The sequence below is a fragment of the Esox lucius genome, chromosome 17 (assembly GCF_011004845.1).
Source record: "Esox lucius isolate fEsoLuc1 chromosome 17, fEsoLuc1.pri, whole genome shotgun sequence".
NCBI classification, from domain to species: Eukaryota; Metazoa; Chordata; class Actinopteri; order Esociformes; family Esocidae; genus Esox; species Esox lucius.
In genome coordinates, this window is record NC_047585.1 from 39,273,845 (window position 1) to 39,296,450 (window position 22,606).

At 41.7% G+C, this 22,606-nt stretch overlaps 2 protein-coding genes across 2 annotated transcripts; one reads left to right on the forward strand and one right to left on the reverse strand.

Annotated features, from left to right (window-relative positions):
* The first annotated feature begins 851 nt into the window (after positions 1–851).
* Positions 852–6,465, forward strand: myl9b (myosin, light chain 9b, regulatory). The gene is given in 4 exon segments (NM_001304042.1): positions 852–938; positions 4,161–4,362; positions 4,602–4,763; positions 5,402–6,465. Coding segments are annotated over 3 exon segments (522 nt in total). The 5' UTR covers positions 852–938; positions 4,161–4,178; the 3' UTR covers positions 5,578–6,465.
* A 1,002-nt stretch (positions 6,466–7,467) lies between these two features.
* LOC105016742 (homeobox protein AKR) lies at positions 7,468–15,677 on the reverse strand. The gene is made up of 3 exons (XM_010880767.4): positions 15,334–15,677; positions 13,326–13,585; positions 7,468–11,080 (listed from the first exon to the last, which is right to left on the reverse strand). The coding sequence occupies exons 1-3, from the start codon at positions 15,350–15,352 to the stop codon at positions 9,962–9,964; spliced, it is 1,398 nt and encodes a 465-aa protein (XP_010879069.1). The 5' UTR covers positions 15,353–15,677; the 3' UTR covers positions 7,468–9,961.
* Positions 15,678–22,606: the final 6,929 nt, after the last annotated feature.

Sequence of the window (22,606 nt, forward strand, 5' to 3'; positions counted from 1 at the left end):
CTCACTGGAAACGTACACAGTGACCTGAAAAGGGTATAAACTCACTGGAAACAGTGATCTCTATTTAAACTGCTGGTGGAGATAGTAGAATTGTCTGGCATCAGGTCTAAATAAAACTATCACAGTGTAAAACTCTTTAAATAAAACGTTTATAGTGTAAAAATGATCTAGTTCACTATTTTAAACATTAACTATTTACAAAACATTTCCCTAGTGTCATTACATCATTTGATTGTAACTGTGGATAGATATATATATATATATATATATATATATATATATATATGTAGGTACAAAATATAAAATTTGTTCTGAATATAAAAAATATACATTTATTTTAGTAGCATCAGTTCTATAGTAAAATGTTCATCCATACCGAGAACTGATGCTATTATACAGTAATGGCATAACAAAAGGTGTTCCCTTGAGACTAAGGCAGCAACTTGGCCTGACAAACTGCCTTTTTAAGGAATCCCTGATGCAGCCTGGCAAACAGCTAGCAGCTCAGCTTGGAAACATTATAGAAACTGGGCCCTATCTTCTCTGTCCATACCAGATGCAAATTAAGAAACTACATTCTGCTCCTCCACACACTGGCCGCTTCGTTCTTTCTCTAAATAAGGCAGCCTAATCGGAGTTCCTGTCATTTCTGCCTCATTCCCAAACATCCCGGGCTCCTCTGTGGCAGTGCTGAGCTGCAGGCTTGTGCATTCTTTTCCCTTGTATGGGTAAATATCTGAGCTGGGCCGGCTCTGTTTGGAACAGCCGGGGCAGGCCATTGGTTGTGGTATCAGAGGGAGGGGCAGGCCAGAAGACTGACGGGTTACACAAACTTTTCAGAGGAACTGCTTGCTTTTCTTTCAACTAAACAGAGACCCAAGACATTAGGGCCTCGAGAATTCAAACCCAAAATCACCAACTATTCACCGGAAGCCAAGGTGAGATGGATTTGTTTCCTTTACGTTTTTCTTTCTGTTTTAAAGTTGGTTAGCCTAGAGAGAGTTTGTCTTGGGTTTAGATGAGTCTCTTCAACACATTAATTAGAACTGAATGGGAAACTGCGCAGTAGTTTGAGCTGGGTTGAAGGTGGAGCCTGGATTAGGTTTCTGTGGTGCTCCGTGGAAGCTTGAAATGACTGGTTCACAGGTTTAGGGTCATCTCATGTAGTGGGATGCTTTGCAGCCCCCATTAATGTGTTGTGGAAGGAAGGCTTTACCAGTTTACTCCCATCATCACCCTGGATTAGACGGTGGAATTTCACCACCTGTGAATCATGTCTCTGTAACTCCAGAGACTCTAATCTAATCTAATTTAGACAACGAGAGGTCGGCTGGGCCTTTTGGAGTGTTTTGCGTTTAGGAACTCCCCTGTTGCCGACACCTCAGAAGTGGTATGTGGTGAGAAGGTCAGGAAGTTAGGTCAGCCCTGTGTGATTGACATAACTTTAAGTCTGAGAGTTGTCTGGACAGTAGGGGCCCTGGCTGCAACGTAGAGATGAGGTACACTGATCAAACAACACATTTTTCCTTTCTTTAAAAAACCTTATCTGTGAGTTTGTGGAAGTGTGTGTAATTCAGGCTTTAAAATCTGTTTGCGTGGAAGCAGTAAATTTATTCAGGCATTGAAATCCACTTGAACCCGACCTCGAGTCAGGTTGGGAGACACCAATATCCAAGGAGGCATTAGATTAAGAACATCTAATTTGTTGTAATGAGGTGAGGGTGTTTCAACTAAGCTAATTGATTCATTTAAAGTGCTCTGAACAAGAGAGGAGAGCGAGATCCCGTTGTCTTTAGCCCTCTGGAGTTTCACAAGAATGTGAAAGATAACGGAAAAATTCTAACATTCCAACACTTCAACCACAAAGGTTTACAGTTCAGACTGAATGTTTATTAATGCGTAGGTCAGTGAGTTAAAGTGTAGTGCTTACAATTTTCAGGACTGTGGGTTTAAATCAAATGCAGGGCCACTAGTGGGGGAAAAATAAAAATGTATTCACTAGATTACATTACCGGACCAGTTAAGTCACTCTAAACAATTTCCTTTTTGAGACTCCCCTTAGTTTGTTACATGCAGACAAAAACAAGAAATCAATAATCGATAGAAAATATTACCCCTGGCCCAAAATCATCTTAAAATTCTTCACTGTCTGAAATGGAGCGGGAAATTGTTTTGATTTGGCCTTCCTCAATGACTGTGTCACAAAGAGACAGAGAGAATGAGCCGGCAGCTAGCCAGTGAAAAACTCCCTCAAATTTCCATTACCTACAACAGCAAACAGAGGGACTGAAATAGAGTAAAGTTGAAAGAACATCCAGCTGCTCAAAAGTGGAATAAGAATAAAAGCAGGCATTAGAAAAACAAATGGGTATATGAATTAACAAAGAGATAAAATTGCAACACTGACTGCCATGCTTTTTAGTTTTTACATTCAGTTTCATGCACATTAGGACAGCTGATATCAGTAAGGATGCTTTGCATTGGAAATTGGGCCTAGGGTGAAGTTAGGTTATATATTACAAAGTCCAATTGACAGTGTCTCTTATTGCAAGTAAATTAAGCTGAGGAAAGGACTGGCCCTTTGTACCAGCGGGAGAGAGAGACATAAATGATTGTGAAAACCGGCTAACAATAAAGCATTTTGAAATAAACTTTGAACAGAATATGCTTCACCCAATGGTACTTTCTGAACTGGCAGCAGCTACCTGTGAATGAATAGTTCTGCAGGAAAGAAAAAAATCTCTATTTATAAAATGACCAATCATATGTACAAATCGGCCTTGCTGGCGGGAACTTTGCCTGACTACTCAAACTGATTTATTTTGTTTATTGAATACTTCAGTCTGAGATGACTTCCACTGAAGTTGTCTGTGGCGAGCCAGGCAACAGTAAATCCCCACTCTGACCAATCATTTAACCACAGACGCTATCGTCTACGTTGTTCTCACTCTTAACTTGTACTTGTACTTAAATAGGACACTTTAGGATCTCCCCTTGTGGTTGTAATGGTCTCAGTTGGTCCACGAGGTCCTCCATGGAATTGGTTGGACACCTGCGCATTTGACTATAACTTTTTTAGCAAGAATAAAACAGCAGAAATTACAACTGAGAATGTCATATAAGGCCGCTAATTTCCATTGGTGACATTTCAAAACATTCTGTTATTTTAACATGACTGTGATTCAGTGTTTATTTTTTTTACACACACACATCATGCCCATCTATGCTCATATAAGGCTTGCTAAATTAAGCTTTGTGAGCCTGTTTTGTGTCTTAGATGCATTACAGTGTATCCCCTTCATTCCAGTAGAGAAAGAGAAGCAAAATACTTTCTGTCACAACTCAAACACAACAAATATTTAGCCTTATGAGGAAGAGCTTTTGTCTGTCGGAGTAAATAATTGACCTGAATAATATGCATTTTGGCCCCTGCTTCTTTGGCCCTCAATACATCATCATTACGCCTAATGACCAGTTTCTTCCTGCATGGCTTTGGCACCTGCTCAGTCAGTATTATTACTTTACCCCACTGCCCTGCACCAGTATCATCTCCTGTTACACACTTCCCAGATGAGGCTCACTGTGGCCAGAAGAGTGTGTCAGGTCTGGGCCCATTTCTCTGGGAAACCAGGTAGCCACCTTGTGTTGGTTGCAGATAAGACTGTGAACAGAGCGGCATTACTTGCTTCTTCCGTGCATTTAAAGGGGAATGTCGTTTTGAAGGTAGATGGCATCATCTGGCACCAATGCAGAGAGACAGAATACAGACTTAAGGACTGGGAGCATTGTAAACTGAGAATGAGTAATAATCAGGTCCCAGACCTTATTGAGAAAAGTGTTATACAATTTCAGGACATCTTATTTTCAACACACAAGGCATTCTATGGTTTGGAAATGTAGCAGATGACTTGGGGCAAGCACATTTTTTTCTTTTTGAGTCTCAAATGAAAGTCACAACTCCACTGTTACCAGACACATAATCTACCAACCGAGCTATACAGGACACATGCCACAATCACACTGATTAGGCCTAATCACACCTCAAGGTTTTCAGGCGGGAAGAGAGGAGCCTTTCTCCTTTTGTTCAATATAGCCACCTACTCCTGTAAATCTCAAATTCATCTAACTGCAAATATGTTGTCCTGTTCTCAAACCGGTAGGCCCACTCAACCTCCATCATGTCCAGCAAACGTGCAAAGGGGAAAACCACCAAGAAACGCCCCCAGAGGGCCACATCCAATGTGTTTGCCATGTTCGACCAGTCCCAGATCCAGGAGTTCAAGGAGGCCTTCAACATGATTGACCAGAACCGAGATGGCTTCATCGACAAGGAGGACCTACACGACATGCTGGCCTCCCTGGGTAAGAGGGGGGTTGACGCTACCCATGTACAATTATTTTTTTATAAACCTGCTTGATAATTCAAGACACTGCATTAGAATTTGAAGACTGCTAAATAAAACGATGACAATAAAGTAAGCAGGTGCAAAATAACATTGAACCATAAAATACAGTGTAGCTGTGCTGAAGAAAAACAAAGCCTGAACAGAATTTCCAACTTGAACGTTTAACCTTGGTGTTTGTTCTGTTGCGGCCCCCAGGTAAAAACCCATCGGATGAGTACCTGGAGGGGATGATGGCTGAGGCCCCGGGGCCCATCAACTTCACCATGTTCCTCACCATGTTTGGTGAGCGCCTAAACGGCACCGATCCAGAGGACGTCATCCGCAATGCCTTCGCCTGCTTCGACGAAGAGGGCTCTGGTGAGACACAAATGTGCACGGACGCTCGCTCACACCACACTCTTTCCAGTGTCAACCCCTCCCCTGCAGCTACTGTAACAGCAGTCAAGCACAAAAAAAGACTAACATCTTATTCTTGAGTCCTCATCTCACCTTCTTCTCAGCAGCAATGGGAAGGAGGTGACCGTCTGACCTTCTCCAATGAGTTTTTAGGAGTGGAGGACCGAGGATGGCTAACCAATGAAAGTACATCAAAGCTAGCCAGTGACTTTGACCTTGCCTGGCTACACAAACTCTTTGCGATACCAAATTCCATGCCCACTGACATAAGTTTCTTCTCCATTTAGTCTGGATCGGAGTAGCTTCAAGAAGATTTCTAAAACAAAAAAATAAGTTATGGTGTCTGATTGGCTTGAGAAACTAGTGGTTTGAGACAACACACACAGTGGTAAAACAAAGTATATATTTTTTTAATTGGCTTTGGTTATGACTGTTTTGCACAAAATTCCACATTTTGACAGCCACACCACAGACGATTTAAATGGAAGAAGTCTCCTACAGTAGCTTGTAGCAAAACGATTAGAAAAACTGTATCAGGGGAGAAAGGGGACATTTCAGTTTGAGTAATTTGTCTAGCGTTGACATCCACTCGTTTGCAGGAGTGATCCACGAGGACCATCTGAGGGAACTGCTCACCACCATGGGCGACCGCTTCACTGACGAGGAGGTAGATGAGCTTTTCCGCGAAGCTCCCATTGACAAGAAAGGCAACTTCAACTACGCCGAGTTCACCCGCATCCTCAAACACGGCGCGAAGGACAAGGACGACATGTAGAGAGACAGGCGACGACTTCGCGACATGCGCGCACACAGTACTGTTCGGCTGGGATGGACTTCTCTTTTGGTTTCATAGGCAGTGGTGATTATTCAGTAATAAGTGCATCTCAATAAGTCTCTCGTGGTTTCCTCGCTGTATTTTTCTGACATTTCCAGTGATTCGCCTATATTGCCTCATTATCATGCAGTCTAAGAAAGGTGACGAGGTGAGAGGAAGCCATGTTAGACCATTAAGATGCACTGATCGCCTTTCTGTGTGCATGCGCATGAACAGACCAGCGATACAACAGACCACGTGGATCTCCCCTTGCCTCTCATACCAGCACTGGCACTGCCTCTGCCTCCTAAAAAACTGCTACCAAGGAGCTGTGTTGGCGACACACATTATAAAGGACTCTGCTGCATTCTATTCATGTCATGTTCATGATAACCTAAACAGGTTATACCCCTGTTGCTTGTGTGTTATTCTGTTTTCTTTTGTCGGACGTTTCCCAGTGCTTGTTAGGTCTATTCCAAGTCTGCCTGTTTCAATGCATCAGAAACTCTAGTGGGAATGCACAACATCACATGTTGCAGAAGGGCTCATATGTTTGAGAAAGTGTGAGGCCATGTTGTGAAGTCAGCCTTGAAAGTTTCACATAGCAAATTTGTACTTGTTTCCCTTCCATAGACGCTAAAGAGCAGAAAAAGTTGGGAAGGAACTGGGTTATTTGCATAATCATGTTGGGTTGAGTTGTTTAAAAGAAATATAGCATGCCTGTACAGGACCAAAGAATGACCCTGGTTTTAACTTTATTCCAGATGATTAATTTCAGTATCCTGCTGCAGTCATTGCAGTAGCCTATATCTTTTATATTCTGTATCTGAGAAAATAAAAGACATTCCCATACTGAAGTACCAACTGCTTTTTCTCTCATATTGCACTTCAGACACGTGACATAATTTTGACTACCTTAGTGACAAATGTACGCACTCCACTAAAATAAAATGCACAATCCCAATTGCAAACATTTAGTAAAACCAGAAAATATGGAAAAAGTGGGTTTTCGACCTAAACGTCCCTGAAGTGAGCTGACAAGTACTTTTGTACAACAAACATCTAGAAACATTCCTGGCAGCAGAGGATTAGACCCAATCAAACCAGCTAAAAAAATAGATTTGAAAAGATCTGACAATATGTAAAGACCAGTTAGAAAGAATTTCCAAATTGAGCTGCCACTGTAGGTGCAGTGGTGGAGAAGTGAGGACCTTGATTGATGCAATTCATGTTCAATTTCAAAATAAAACCAGCATGAAATTGTAATGGACAAATCCTGTTTTTCCACAATCTACAGTTACCGATATAATTCAGAGGGCATTTCAAGTTCGTAACGGACCAAGTCTCCAAATCAGGCGTGTCATGTAAGGCCCACTAATGTAACTGTACATGTTCACTGTGGGGCCCTATTCCCAACTCAACCCAAATTACGTTCTTTTGGGTTTCTGGACAAACCATAGAAATACACACTTTCTCCCCTGAATGCGGAGCCAATGCATTCTAGAGACAGACGAGCCAGTCTCACTCACACACACACACACACACACACAGTTTGGGAAACAGCTGGACATTTCTCCCATAGATGTCGAAAACCCTGATGGTAATTCAACCCTTAACAAGCCAGTGTATAACCATGTGCTTAAAATGTGTACTTCCTAAACCAGATCTCAGAAAGCCGGGACATGTGAGTATCGTTTTGTTATCTGGATACATCCACATCACTCCAAAACAGGAAAACGTTTTTCATTGACTAAAAAAAAAAAAAAATATGATAGGGAATATTTCCTAGAAATCTGGAAACACTGGGGAGTTTCTTTAAATTTTACAGAAAGAAAGAGCTCATGAAACTGCTTATGAAAAATGAAGTTTTATTCTCTGAAATGCTTGTACAAAACACATTTAAAGTTTAAGGCATATATTGCACAGACTATTGAAAAGTTTCTATGTAGAAGGGTTGTTTCCTCAATCCCAAGGCTTAAGGCACAATAGCCAGTTATACTGAAACGGCAGCCATGATTTATACACTAAAATGGGAAGAAAAACATCTTTTGGATGCATTTGGTCATACTGAGAAGCTACACATTTTCATTTCCAAAACAATTCATGCCAAAATGAGAGACAACAAAAAGACCTGAACATTGTGTATTTACATGCATTTTCACATTGGCATCTACGACCCAAGTTTCATTCTGCATCTAAAACCTGATGTAAGATATAGTTTTTCTAAATAACGTTCAGTATCCAGACGTTTCCAGTATCACAACAAGTAATATGTAGTCACAGTGGCAATGTAGTATTGTATGAGTAATAACAAATCCCATACCCGCTTTACTCTACTGTATTTCACCTTAAAATAGTAACCGTATTTCGCTTAGAATCCTGTTTACAAAGTGAAGTCCGACACAGATTTCTACCTTTTCCCCTCAAATTGTGATAAAAGATAGAACTCTTAAGCACATCTCTTATTACAGTACCTGTAAGAAAAAAACAAACCCTATAGCTGCTGGGATTCCAGCCATGGTTGTTAAGCATGTCTCAGGTAAACGTCAAAAAAGAGAAAAACTGATTGGGCCCATATGAACGAACCTATGACAGTTAAGGGGACTCTGCAGCAGCACTAAGCTCACGTAGGGTCCAACTATCAGTTGCACCTAAAGTCAACATGTGGCCATAATATGTGGTATATAAGAAGACTGTTTCATGGAAACTACAACCGTTTAAAAAGAGTAAGAAATACTGTAACAAGCGGGCATATTTTGCTAAAACTGCGGGAGACATCGGTCCAATTCTCCAGAAACTAGCTTGCTTCAAAATAACTTATTCAACATTGATCAATGATTCCAATAGAACTCTGACCAGGTATCTGTCACAACTGAACTAATCCAAGTGAACACTCGAGCGTTTCAATTTAAACCCGTGAGGATTTCAAATACAGCCACTAAATCTTAAGGCTCCAATGATTTGCTACTTGGTTCAACCCCCCCCCCCCCCACGACCAGGCAGACCCAAAAGCTTGAAATGTTAGTAACAGACATCCACCATAGACAACTATGGCAAAACAGGGCACTTATCATAGCAGTCTTACATTACATGTCCCTTAAGGATGAGTTGACAGCTTGACGGTGTCCTCCGACTAAGCCTTTAGCACCACCACTAAATTGATTTTTGTAACAGGACCAGAGAGAACTCACCCCCACGACACGTGCACACAACTCTCACCTCCTTCATCTCCTCACTGAAAACACGTCCCTGGAAATCACACAATATGCATAAAGACATTACAAAGAACAAGAAAACGTATCCTAATTTCATATATATACAGTATATATACACAGAAATACTGTTCATCTGCTAAGATACTATTTTGGAAATAGGTTTAAATGAACATATAGTATTTTAAAAAAAAAATATTTTGAAAAACACAACAAAAAGGTGGTGTTTGTATTCTCTGCAAACTGATGAGTTTGGGTCTTAACAGTTATATCCCTGGAGGCCACATGACAATGCACAGCACCCTGAAGACAGGCAGAGAGAAGTGACATTGCAGCAGTATAGTCAGGCACACCGCAGTCCAATCAATTTCCCTTCCGCCTGTCCTCTGGCCAATGCTGGGGTGGGTTGGGGTGTGTGTGTGGAATGCTCGAGATGTGAAGTCCGGACTAAGAAACTAAAGTATCTAAAGTGCATATACTGTATTGGCGGAGCACAACACTGGCGCTTGAAAAGAACATACACAAGTACACAAAAATCAGGCGTGCGCACGCACGCATTTCAGCCCCAGGTTGGCCCTTGTTAATCCACGGTGGGAATGATTGACAGGCTAGGCAGCCTGGCTTTGAAGTTGTTGAGTTCCGCTTTATACATTCAACTAAGTCTGGTACTGCTACTGATGAGGCTAGCTCTGCTGGTGCTGGCTTCAGGACTGTCAAATAAAAAACAGGTGAAGGAGGAAGTCAACGCCCCCCCTTGTAGCTGAGAGTTTAGGGATTCCAGTACTACATTATATAACTTGGCGACGCCATTCTCATGCTGACCTGTTATCTGGAATGCTGCAAGAGAAAACCAAACACAACGGTTCTGCTCAGAAACGGCTGCATTCAAGATTAAAAAAATAAAAATAAACATACAAGAACCCATACATAAAGAAAAAATCTTAAAAAAATAAGCATCACAGTCTTTAAAAATACAGATATAAAACACCGGTCTTCCTCTCCCAGTCCTGGCTGTATGAACGACAGTGTCAGTTCTGCCTCACCTGCCACGCTAAGACAGGGTCAGAGGGGCCGATGAAGGGAATACACTGTTGTATATGGTCAGGCAGAGTTTCTGACCCGGGGCCACGGCTCTAGTTGACCGTTTCGCTGACCGTGTGCAGGGCGTGCTGAGGGCCCCACACCGCAGCCATGGGAGCCTGGACCACGGGACCAGACTGTCGGCCCGCGACATCGCCGTGGACCACGCCCCACACGCCGGGCACCAGCTGAGCCCTCTGGACACTGCCGGCGGGCACCGACGAGGACAGGGGCTGGAGGTGGCGGGAGGCCAGACCCAGGAACGGGCTGCGGACCGGGGTTGGGGCCTGGACCGGCGCGCCAGGGTTTACGCTCAGACCCGGGACCGAGGACAGAGGCGGTCCGGCCGCGAAGGGCTGAACCGGGCTCGGAGCTGGTGCGGCAGGTTTGGTTAGAACGGCAGTCGAAGCCGGGGCAAGGTTTGAAACTGGCATTTGGGCTAGGAGGGGACTTTGAGTGGGAACAAAGGCCACGGCGGGATTAGACGCAGGGACGACAGGGACTGAGACCGGAGAAACCGCGGCGTTCCCAACAGGATCCGGTGCCCCGAGCGAGTCCGCCGTGGCGTGGCCCGGCTCCGGCGGAGGGGTCGGACCCAAAGCACCGTTGCCGTGACCGCAGACGCCCACGGCGTGGCCAGCCGCCCCTCTCCGGTCCTGCAGCCTGGTCTGGCTCTCGTGCTCGGCGGCCCTCTGCAGCGCCGCGTCCACCAGCAGCCTGAGGTCACTGAAGTCCTGGCCGGGGCCCAGTTCGGGAGGGGTGGGAGGCGGGGTGTTGTACAGGCCGCCGGCGGCGCACCCGCTGACCCCCGCGGGGCCCTTCTCCTCCTCTCGACGCAGGAGGACGTGCGTGTCCAGCTGCACCAGGGCCTGGACGCGGCAGCCGTCGTGGCCAGGGAAGCCGGCTCCGGTCAGGATAGCTGTGGCCGTGTTCCCCAGGAGGCTCAGGTCCAGAGTGGGGCCCGGCCGTATGACGGAGGGCCGCAGGGGGAGCAGGGCGGGCGGGGGTGCAGAGGAGCCGGGGCTTTCAGGGGAACTACCGCTGCCGGTGGACAGGCGGCCCTCGCCTTTGCCGGCCCGGCGGGAGATGGTGAACTGGCTGGGGTCTTTGCCGTCCTTGCGAAGCAGGTCAGGGAGGAGGCGGCGACGCGCGTTGATGAACCAGTTGCATATCTGGAAGAGTCAAGGGAGTAATTTTTACTTATTAAGCCAAAATCCATGTATAATATACACTGTGCAATTCTCACAGAACAAAGAGGTGGTAAGATTAAAGGTTAACATTTGATGTTTTATTAATAACCTTGTGAAAACCACAAGTAAAAGATCCTATAAAATGTAACGTCTGCTCTGTGCACTAAATGATCCACCAGATGGGAGGTGCTAACGTTCATTGACACCACTCAACCATGCCTTCAAGATGAATGGTTTCTCACTTCAAAAATGACTCATGCTATGTCGCTCAACTACAGTGAGCTCTCTAAGCAGCGCACAACAGCCATCTGGGTGTGACTGGACCTGTTGTTCATTGTGCCGATTCTTAATTAACGGCTCCAATGGAGTGATGCTCCTGTGCTATGTGAGTTGAGCTTAGTACACTTTGCACCAAAACGTCTTTCTTAAAATGATTCAATGTAAAGCGTTCCCATACTTCAGACTACTACAGTCGTGTGCGACTTCACATCACTTAAGCCTCTGCCATCAATTACCTCCTTGATAAATTAATCACAAACGAAATGTGTTCTCTTTAACCGTCAACATGATCAATTAGTGGTTGCACAAAGAGCACAAATTATATTTGACTCTTATAAGGCACCACAAACATTTGTTCTCATTATAATGTAGGTCTAAATGTGTAAGGTAGGCTGTAAGAATACTCTAAACACATGTTTTTATTCCAAGACTAGGCTACTCTAAAATAAAATGCAATAAATAACCAATTCAAAATAAAACATGCAAAGTCTAATGATAAAGAGGAAAATTAGTTTCTATTCACTTCAGGAGAAGTGATTTGAATGCAAATGTTTGCTTCCAGCCCATCTGAAATAAATGATAAATGTATAACAATTTAAGTTTCATTTAACAGTATAACAAAACTATACATATTGGAAATTAGTTCTTTACTTGACATGTAGCTTGCTGTTGCAGTACACTACGCTATATAGCAAATTACATCAAACATTCAAGTAAAATGGTCATTAACAGATAAATAAAAACACTGATCTCTTGAACTATAACTATGAATACCTAGACCAAAACACCCAAGAAAATATGAAACATTTTATTCTCTGGGGGCCCTAAACCAAACCTCAACTTCTAAATTGACCGGACAAGTAGTAGTATCACTTGGACATCCATAACTTAATCTGACTGGCTTAAAAGGTCACATTTATATAACAAGCATATATATTGGCAGACATTAAACAACAGGGAGACTATGTAAACCTGACTAGGAAATCTCACACAAAAACTGACTCCCCTAAAGTCCAGTCACTTAGAAATGACTTCCTGGTTTAATCTGCCAAGTCAGCTTGAAGACACCAACACAAAACTCAAGCCAGATCACAACTGAGGTGTGTAATGAAGTGCTAGAACTGGTCTGAGACCAGTGGTCCAGAAAGACTTCCTCCCACATGTTCTCAGCCTCCCTCTTTACAGGACTTGTTTACCTCCCTCTAACGGTAACACACACACACACACACACACACACACACACACACACACACACACACACACACACACACACACACACACACACACAGTGAGAGAGGGAACTCAGACAGCTGGAATTAATGAAGTCTTGGGTGAAAAACACTAGCCACAGCAAGTAGAGCACAGCCAGCTAGGGGCATTCCACTGAATTGTCGACACTGTTTTTCAAATGGTTTTTCACAAGACAAGAAAGCAGGTAAACCTCTACAAAATGACAGTGCCAGTGTGTAGTGTTTCTTTAACATAAGAAAATAGACAGAAAACATTTCATAAAAAACCGGCAAGGACAGACACCAGAAGAGAAACTCTGCCGCGACCAACCCCCCCGCACTGAACAGACTGTGGGCGTGTCTGCTCAGCCATGTGTCACCACTCCACCAGGTGTGAATGCGCTTTGAAAGGACAACAGCCAGCTAGCAACAACACGTGACTGGCGTACAAGCTGAGATGACACACAAACATGACACCTGTCACGCAGGGAAGGGGACTTCTCAACGTGGTTCCACTTAGGACCCGCTACACCCCACTCAGACCCAGGGCTCAAAACGTCCACGGCACCGTCTCGGCCGACCTTCCAAACCCCCAATCATCACAAACCTAGATTCCAGGAGTGACCTACGGAGGTCACAATGGACCGAAGCACATGCTCCAACCTAACAGGGCTTCACTTAGGCAACGTCCCTCAACACGCTGGTAGAGATCTACTGACCTGCAGTACGGAGAGGCTGGTCTGGTCGGACAGGCTCAGTTTCTCCTGCTCCGAGGGATAGGCGTTGTAGCGGTGCTCATACAGCCAGCCCCGCAGCACCGTCACCGCCTCCTTCGGCAGGTTGAAGCGCCGCCGCCGCTTGCCGGAGCCCCCGCCCCCTCCTGACAGGTCAAGGGGGAAGCCCTCGTCCTCCAGCGGGTCACTGTCAGACATGGCCGACGACATCTCCTGCTCTCGCGCCTGCTGCTCCTCCTCCAGGGCTGAGAACGGGCAGAGGTGGTGGGGGGGGTGGGGAATCAGTTCAGGGAACCGCAGGCGTTCACATTCGTACAAAACTTAATGACCGGACAGGGTTGGACATTCAGTAGCATGTTAAGTATGGTGTTGTTTTCCTCCCAAAACAGAGACTGACATAATTAGTTTCTGTGGTGCTGAGTGTGTCTGGCTTGTCCTCTCGCCACTGGGCATTAACCGCACTAATTCAGACGTGTGGTTGTATTATGCAAGGTGACTGGTTAATGAATGAAGCTGCACTAATTAAGTTTGGGTGTACTTAAGGTAAGCACAATTGTAAATGCCATCAATGACGACCTACACTTACAATGGAGAGACATGCTAGCTGAACAAACACTCAAATTAATGTGTGTCTGCATTTGCCGAATCAGTGTAGCTGCAAGTGTGATAATGGGGAAGACCCAACTCAAAATGGAGAACGCTTTCTCCCTGGGTACAGAATCTGCAGTAGATGTCTTTCCCTGGGTGAAATCTGACCCCCGGGGGCAGCCTGTCCACACAAAGGAGATTGTGTGCATATCACCGTCTCCAGCCGCGAGGGATCTATAGACTCCGCGAGGGGTTATTTTCACCTCTTGCCAGGGCAGTTCAGTGTCCTGGAGCAATTTACATTCTTTAAACTTTTTTTACATCCCAAAATTGAATGGGCTATCAATGACTTGCTGGACATTCGCAGCAAGCTTATGGAATCGTGAAAAAAAAAGAAATCTAAATATATATTTTGCTACAGTATTACTGTTACTAGCGAAAACAATGGCATGACATGTTTGAGTCTGATGTCAATATTTGCTGTTACTTTAACAACTGCTTATAAGTTCGTTAGATAAGATGCAAGTAATGTAACCACGGCTAGTAATTAATTCCCTTTATCTAACCTGGCAAAAAACAACCATGGTGAGTAAAATAATGTTATCATAAGCAAGGGTATAGGTAAATCAGCTAGCTAACTACAGCAAAGTTAATAATGATGAGAACAAGGTGGCTAGCTTGCACGTCGTTGTTCCTCTGTCATACCCAGATTTTGTTTACAAAGCAATGGCCGTTCTTTATTTTCGAGCTACAGTAGCAAGCTTTTCAAAATCCTCAATGCATTGAAAACACGTTAAAATTATAACTTGCAGACAGTTTGTTTGTGGTTAGATTTATACAAATACTCAAGATTTTTTTAAGACGAGCACGGCGTTGTAGGAAACGTAGCTTCTTAGCTTTAATGCTAACAGGCTAGTTAGTTAAACAATGAAGTTCGAATCAGTGATTGGAATTGTGTTCTCTTATTTTATTATCGCAGTTAACTGCTGTTTGAATTTAGCCCAATACTTGGCCAAATGTTACTGTAGAAACTTGAAAAATACACGCAAATAAATGAATAAATGCCGTAAAAGCTCGAAAAAATTTAAAGAAAACATTGACTAAGTTGGCTAGCCAATCTTCTCATCGTGTAGCAAATGTACAAAGAACCCACTGCAAGCACGCACGCCCTCGCACATGCAATCCAGTTCTCTGTCGCTCCGCCAGATGGACACCATGCTGGCTTCCAAAGATAACTACTTGGTTAGATGTCCCTCCAAATTCAAACACAAACACACGCTGCATTTGCTCGTAACAAAAAGCCGCATTCCATTTAAAACCAACAACCGGGCACATAAGCAAACAGTCAGACGTGGCCAGGGCAACAATGAACCCACGGCTATAAAAAAAAGTAATTTCTTCCTACCTCGTTTGAAGGGTTTCATTCTTTGTTGACGGTTTGCTTTAAAACACGCAGCTGTCGAAAGTTCCTTGTAAAATGCGTGCCCAGGCCAAACGTTGACACGAGATTTTCCAAGCACACAAGGTGTTGCACTCGTTTACTTTGCTTCCCAATGCTTCAAATCTTCGTTTTTGTGACATAAGCGTCCTGTTCAACAGAATATACCTTTTCCATTGCGTTTTGTTGTTTGCTAAAATAACAATTATATGTTTGGTAATGTGTATCAATCGGTTCCCTTTACCTGCAAACAACAACGCGAGCTCTATGCCAATCTGACAGTCGAAGATGGAATGGGCCCACCTCCTTCATCCGCGCGATCCAATCACTGATTGTTTCCAGCAGACAGGCCTATGTGATTACTCCCGAGTGACTGACTGACAGGCGAAGCATTTTATTCAACGTTCAAAATAATTGATTCAAGAATGCTATTTTGTTTCCGACAGAAAAAAAACTAGGGCAGGATAAATCAACACAAACGTACTGTTTTTTTTTTTTTTTAAATGTCATAGTGGCCAGTTAAACTAGGGGAATTCCTCGTGTAGTTGGTATATTAATTTATGTAACTGAAACGACCGTGTTTTCTTGTTACATAAATGGGATCCAAATATCGAGAAAATAGTGTTGCACTGGATAGTGAAATAATGTTCTGTTGCAGTAGAACACAAGTATATTCGCATCAACGGTCGAGGCTTTTTCACATTGTTCCCATGGACACATCTTGCAGGAATTTATGCTACGTTCATGTGCTACCGAATCATCGTAAGCTTATTGCTAAAATGTACTTAAATATAGACAATGCAAATCGGAATGACAAGTGGGAATATTATTTAAAAATATATATGCTTCCCTAGTTCGGAAGTTTCACAGCTGATCAATTACCTTTTCAACCAAAAGATGAATATCAGATAGAAAAATAATTCCGACTTCAAACGCGCTTGAACACATTAAATGGTATTTACCGCTTCCTAGTTCCAATTTCCGACGAAAACATGAACCAGGCTTTTACTTCAGCTGCCCCTAAAAGCTTGTTGACACCTCCAAATGACGACTACATGTCAAGTAGGCTATTCTGTAATAAACATGTTTTGTAGCATCCTCTGATTTGCCAATAAGTCCAGCAGAACATTTTGTAGTCCACTGTTCTAGAATTTAGAATACAAAACATATTACCAATTCTTAACGATGGAACAAAATATAAAACATCGTAAACGTTTTGAGAAAGTATTGTGTGCGTTTTATTGAATGATATTCTCTCCTCGTTATACAGTACATAGTATTTTAACAAATTAGCTTTTTGAAATTGTATAAATAAATCTACAGCATTGTAAAAGATTAATCTGTTCTCTGCATTCACATTTCATTCCTATTTACAACATAATGTGATTTTAATAAGCACATGGAGAATGACTAGCATGGGCTCAGAACAGTTTGTGTTGTGAAAATGACCACACAAACACACCTGGGAGCAGGCTTGAGTTAATTCATCAGAAAATGTTACTCTGAACATGATAGAACCAATTCACTAAATTGATTTAGTATTTCACAATATGCTTTAATGTTACCAGACTAGATATAGAGACAGCAAATCTTGATTTTTATGAACAAAGACATCCAGTCATTCACACTTAGCCTCAACCTTTTATACTAAAACCAAAAATCCGAACATACTACCTTGTATAGCATTATCAATATCGACAATGTCCTAGTCAATAAAGTACGTGCTTGTTTCATAAAAAAATATTGTTTGTTATAGTGTCTTTTCTTTTGTTGCTACATATATCTAGAGCATTGGTTCTTCCCCAATCTCAGTGATTGTAGGCTAATTGTACAAAGCAAAGCACATTGACAATTCTGAAAGGCCTTGTTTCTCCTTCATCTAGGCCCTTGGCATAGGCTGATGGTTACTGCTATCCTCGGGTACCCTTTCTAGGCATGATGTCTGTGAACTGACGAGCCCCCACACCCAGAATGACTTTTGTAACCTTCGCCTTGTGAGTGATGTACTGTAAATCAGTTCAAAGTGACTTCAGTCTCACATAAATTAGTTTGCTGTTAGTCTCAGCGGGTCCACCATGACAGGCATGTCCTCTAAAAGTTTGAAGGCAGAAAAAACATACACAAAATGTTCTGCAGTCTGAATAATGAAACACATCCAAAATGATTGCCCACCAGCTAACATCAATGACACAAACATCATACCAACATCCAACTCCATTTGAATATAGGATCTGTGAATTACAGGAAGGCATCCAAAATGTATTTTACTTGTGAGGATTGCCACAAATGCGGTGTATACTAAGCCTAAAACAACATATGAATACCTGATGTTAGAAACATGATCAAATAATGCACCCACATTGTATAATCTACCGGTAGACTGATTAATTTGTTGTTTTTTAAGATTAGCCTGCTTCAACTGTCCCTTTTTCAATTCCCAGCCGCTTTGCCTGGAAACTTGGAAAGTAAATAAATACTTTTGTAGGTTTTGGCTTAAGTCAATCCAATGCAGGCATGTTAGGGATACAACTGCATATAAACTGGGTGGTTCAAATCCTGAATGCTGATTGGCTGATAGACGCTGTATATGAGACCATATACCACAGGTATGACATCACACACATTTTTATTACCCTAATTGCATGGTAACCGTTTTAAAGTAGCAAGGCCTCTTGGGGGTTTGTAGTATATAGCCAATATACCACAGCTAAGCCCTGTATCCTGGCACTCCGCAACACATTGTGTCCACAGCTCTTAGACAAGGTATACTGACCACACTCCAAACCCCCTCATGCCTTATTGCTTAATTATAAACTATATATACACACATGCCTAACCCAGGTTTGATAAGGGGTACTGTATGCATTTCACTACAGTTGTAAAATACCTCAAGATTGTGCCAGTGAATGTGACTCACAGGGTCAGGAAGACGTTCTGTTTATATTTTGTGTATTGAAGCTGTGCCTTGTTTCAGTGTAGAAGACAAAGACACTTCGCTCCCCAGGGGAACAGACATTTGCTGTCATTTCCATATTCACGTCGTTGTCGATTAGAGCAACAGTGGGCTATCTCCCTGTTATCCTGTAACAGCTTTATGTCCTTGATTCACTTCTCTTTTCCTCCCTCCATTCTCTCTCTCTCTTTTCCCCCCTCATTCTCTGTTTCTCTCTTCCAAAATGCATACTGAATTATTTAAATTCCAATCAGCCACATACTGAAATCGAAATACAGCTGCCAATGTTGAAAGACCTCCGCTGATATTTCTCTTAAGCTTGGTGACTGGAAATGGTTTCGGAGGATCAGATAAGAGCTGCCAATGCCCAAGTGTTGTGATATAGACATCCACTATTATTAGTATGGACAGAATCACTGACAATATATAGTTCATAAGCATTACTCTTTCCATTCTGCACAAGGTGCTGTAAATTACTGTCAATTAGATTAAATCCATATTGTTTAAAAAAGTATTTGTGATCCCTATGTTATAATATAACACATTGTCTAACGGGACTACAAGAACATCAGAAAATAGTCAGATTAAGTATTAGCATTGTGGAAAAGAATTAGCCAATACGAACTACATTGGCCACAACAGCAAATCAAGAACACAACTTGACAGACTTCTACAGTCACACCAACCCCCTCCATGGTAACAGTTCAAACCAACCACAATCCCCTGTCACCACAAAGCCCGAGGCGATAACGACTCCAGCCGTTGTCAAACTGAGGAGCATTCAAGTGACTCACTCAGAGAGGGACCAGAGCGATTCAAACCCCAGCATTTACTGGGCAGAGCAACGACGGCCATCAGCTGAGACGGCACACAATAGACCGCAATCAGGGAGACCTCCTTCACGGAGAAAATAGTGAACAAACAAACCGTCATGTTGGTAGTGAAAACGTCCGTATAAATGTAATTCAAGTGAACACAAACGGTGTTGTTCATGCAGGGACCCTGCTGTTGAAAGCACCATTTCACAAACAATTGAGCCATTGGAATGACATTATAACCACTAATTGATTAGTGAGTCAAGTGAGCGTTTTCTCAAAATTTGGGGCTGTATCAACATGTGGAGAAAAGTCATTCCACTAAAGGTACAGATTTACCACCAGGTCCCAATCCCTTAATCTTAAATTTAAAGATCTTATCTTCTAGTCATTTTTGTCTTCTTTTTCTGTGGAAACCTAATATATCATGTATAAGTATAGAAAGGTACACACTAAAGGATAAACAAATTTTTCTTTAGCAAAATATGTATAATATATGGAAAAATTCCAAACTTTGTGGAATGGGGACTTGGAAGTTAGTCAAATGGGAAATCACGATGGCATCAACCTTCAGCTTGAGGAACAATGGAGAACAAAAAAGAAAATGCCCACTGTCTTGACGTCACAGGACCACCTGTTGAGATGTGCTTTTTATTAAGTAAATCAAGTGTTAAATGGGGTGAAATGTAGACTGGGGTGCTACTTAAACCATTCATGTGGGAAATTCTAAACTCACACTAGATCCGTGACTGGTGTCTCTTAACCTACACCACTTTGAACATGTACCCCTCTAATAAATGGTTCCTACAGGGGAATCTACAGCCGGTCTTGTAACGTAATTGATCTTTCACCCCCAAATAAAGAAGATATGCACATTTGGCAAAGTTAATTTACAGATACAATAAATTTGATTCAGTCATTCAGCAGAGTGACTTACAATAGAGAGTGCAATGTGAAATGTTTGGTGAGATTTTTTGTAATCCCTTGCCAGGAACAATTTCCAGTATACAGACCTCAATATTATGTCACCTTTTCTCGATATAGTGATCCTTAATTTCCTTTAGAAGAATAAGGGTCATTGATTTATTTTTTGTTAACATATCAACAAGTAAAAAATAAAATAAAAAAGACAGCAAAAACATTACAGAATTTAAGAGTTACAAAAAAGTTTAGATAGTTGTAGATTATGTAAAAAAAAAAAAAAAAAAGGGAAATTGTTGTTCAATTAAAAATACAATGTTTTCTCCTTCAAACCAGGATGAAATTCTTCCCTCCAAAACATGTCATGGAGAATTAACATGTAGTGCAAACTGTTACTAGTCAGGGGACAACTAGTTCCAACAAGTGCAACCAAAGACTCTTAGTAGTCGGAAGTGGTTTCCTCTTCTATTCGGTTTTTCTTATCTCCTTTCCTTTCTCTATCCACCTCTTTGGAGTGATTATTATTATTTTCAAATAATCATTAGAAAAAAGTATTTGTTTTGGGCTATACATACTGAAACATATTCAAATACACAAAGTACATAAATAAAATATACTAAAATCCACCTATCCATGTACTACAACGCTTGATTCTCAGTACCAAGTCTAGTGTTGATAATAGTGATATACAACAACACTGTCAGATTATGGTTTGCTATAATTCATTATAAATTATAATTTAAATCAACAGAAATGCATTTTCTTAGTGTGGACACCCCCTAGCTTCAATACCCCTAGCTTGAAAAGCTACTTTTGCCCAATTGGCAAAAGAAAATAAGAGAACACATTTGTAAAAAAATATTTGACTGAAAACAAATCTTCATGTAGCCATTTGTAGTCTCTTACAACAACTGGGAGGAATATTTGCCCACTGTTCTTTATAGAACTGCTTCAAATTTCCAAGTTTCCAGACAGCATTACGATAGGATTGAGACCTAAATTTGGTTGGACGACCTGTTGCCAGTGACCTGGACTTTTCTAAATTTTTTGATGATCCATCAGACAGTGGAATGAAATACTCAGCAAATTGCTTGGAGATGGCTTTGTAACCCCACCCAGACTCGTGGATTTCAATAATTGTCTCCTCTAATTGGTCTTTTGATTTTGGTATTTTGCCTACAACACACCCATATGGTGAAGACCAAACCAGACCAGGTTTCAGATTTTTCTGGAAGGTTACTCTCTATTAGAGAGTAAAACAAGTTACTCTAATACTTTTCTTATAGTTTCTACTTCTCTGCCTAAGGAAATTGCATTTCTGTTCATTTCAATTGCACAAATGTTGTTTCAAAGTAATTTATTTGTGTGATTTGTTGCTTTGAGTTATCTTTATCAATGAAGGTGGTTGGAAATTAGCTCAAATATCCATGTGTCCAAATATATAAAGGAGACATCTTTCCACAGGCTGTGTCATATATATGCCAATATTTGTTCCATCTCATCAAAATCACTCACATAAAAAGATACAATTTAATGTCTAACTGAGGTATGATTGTGATTCTACTTTATGCACATAAACAACATATTACACATCAAGCCCAAAGTTAGAGATTTAAAAAAATAGTTTGTTATTCAAAAACGTCCCAGACTGGATCACTAATGCTTAACCACAAGTCCAAATACAAATTCACTATAGTACTTCTGATCAAATCATGACTGGAGTGACCAGAATTTGGGGTTGAAATGGACCACAACTTTTCCATACATTTTACGTAGTGTTAGGCGGGAAATAGTGGAAAATTCACCTGAAAAGGGATGTGCAGAGAACTGGCGCAGAAGTTGTGAAAATAAATCTAACCTTTCAATTGCTGGCATATGTCTCCTGCAACAAACTTGAAATGCTGGATGAAACGTGGTGACTTTTGAAATGTTCAATGAAATAGCAACAGCATTATGTTGCTAAAGTATATTGAAATAACGAGGAACAAATGCAGATTTTGTCTTGTAGGATTTTTCTCAATAGTAGTCCTGTGCTTTCATCATAACCTGAGTTATGTTCAATTAATAAGATAGCAAAGGGTGTTGCAATTCAAAACAAAAACAAACCTTTCTTGTCGATTTTGCAGTCTCTTTGTTTGTCTGTTTCTATTGTTGTAGTTTGTTTAGTGCCTTCGGAATAGGCTCTTCCAGTTAATTCACAGATCAGGACCAAGACAAGAATGTGCCAAGTGTGGCTGTTATGGGATTGTGAAGACATCCTAAAACCAAAAGATTCAACAAAAATGGAAAAGTAAAATCTTTAAATTACATTCTAATCATTTTTGACACGCAAGTGTTTTGAGTTAAAAAGTACCTTAAAAAAGTTATTTAGAAAGGTTGGAGACATTGTATGAAGGAAACATGAATTATGTTTTCAACACCTCTCAATTATACTAGCGGTGACATTTGACAATACACAGCCAAAAGCCCTCTTTCCTCTGTCAGTTTGTAGTACCCTGGTCTCAAAAATCTAAAACCTGATTCTGAATGCAGGCAAAGGGCTTGTAGAAAA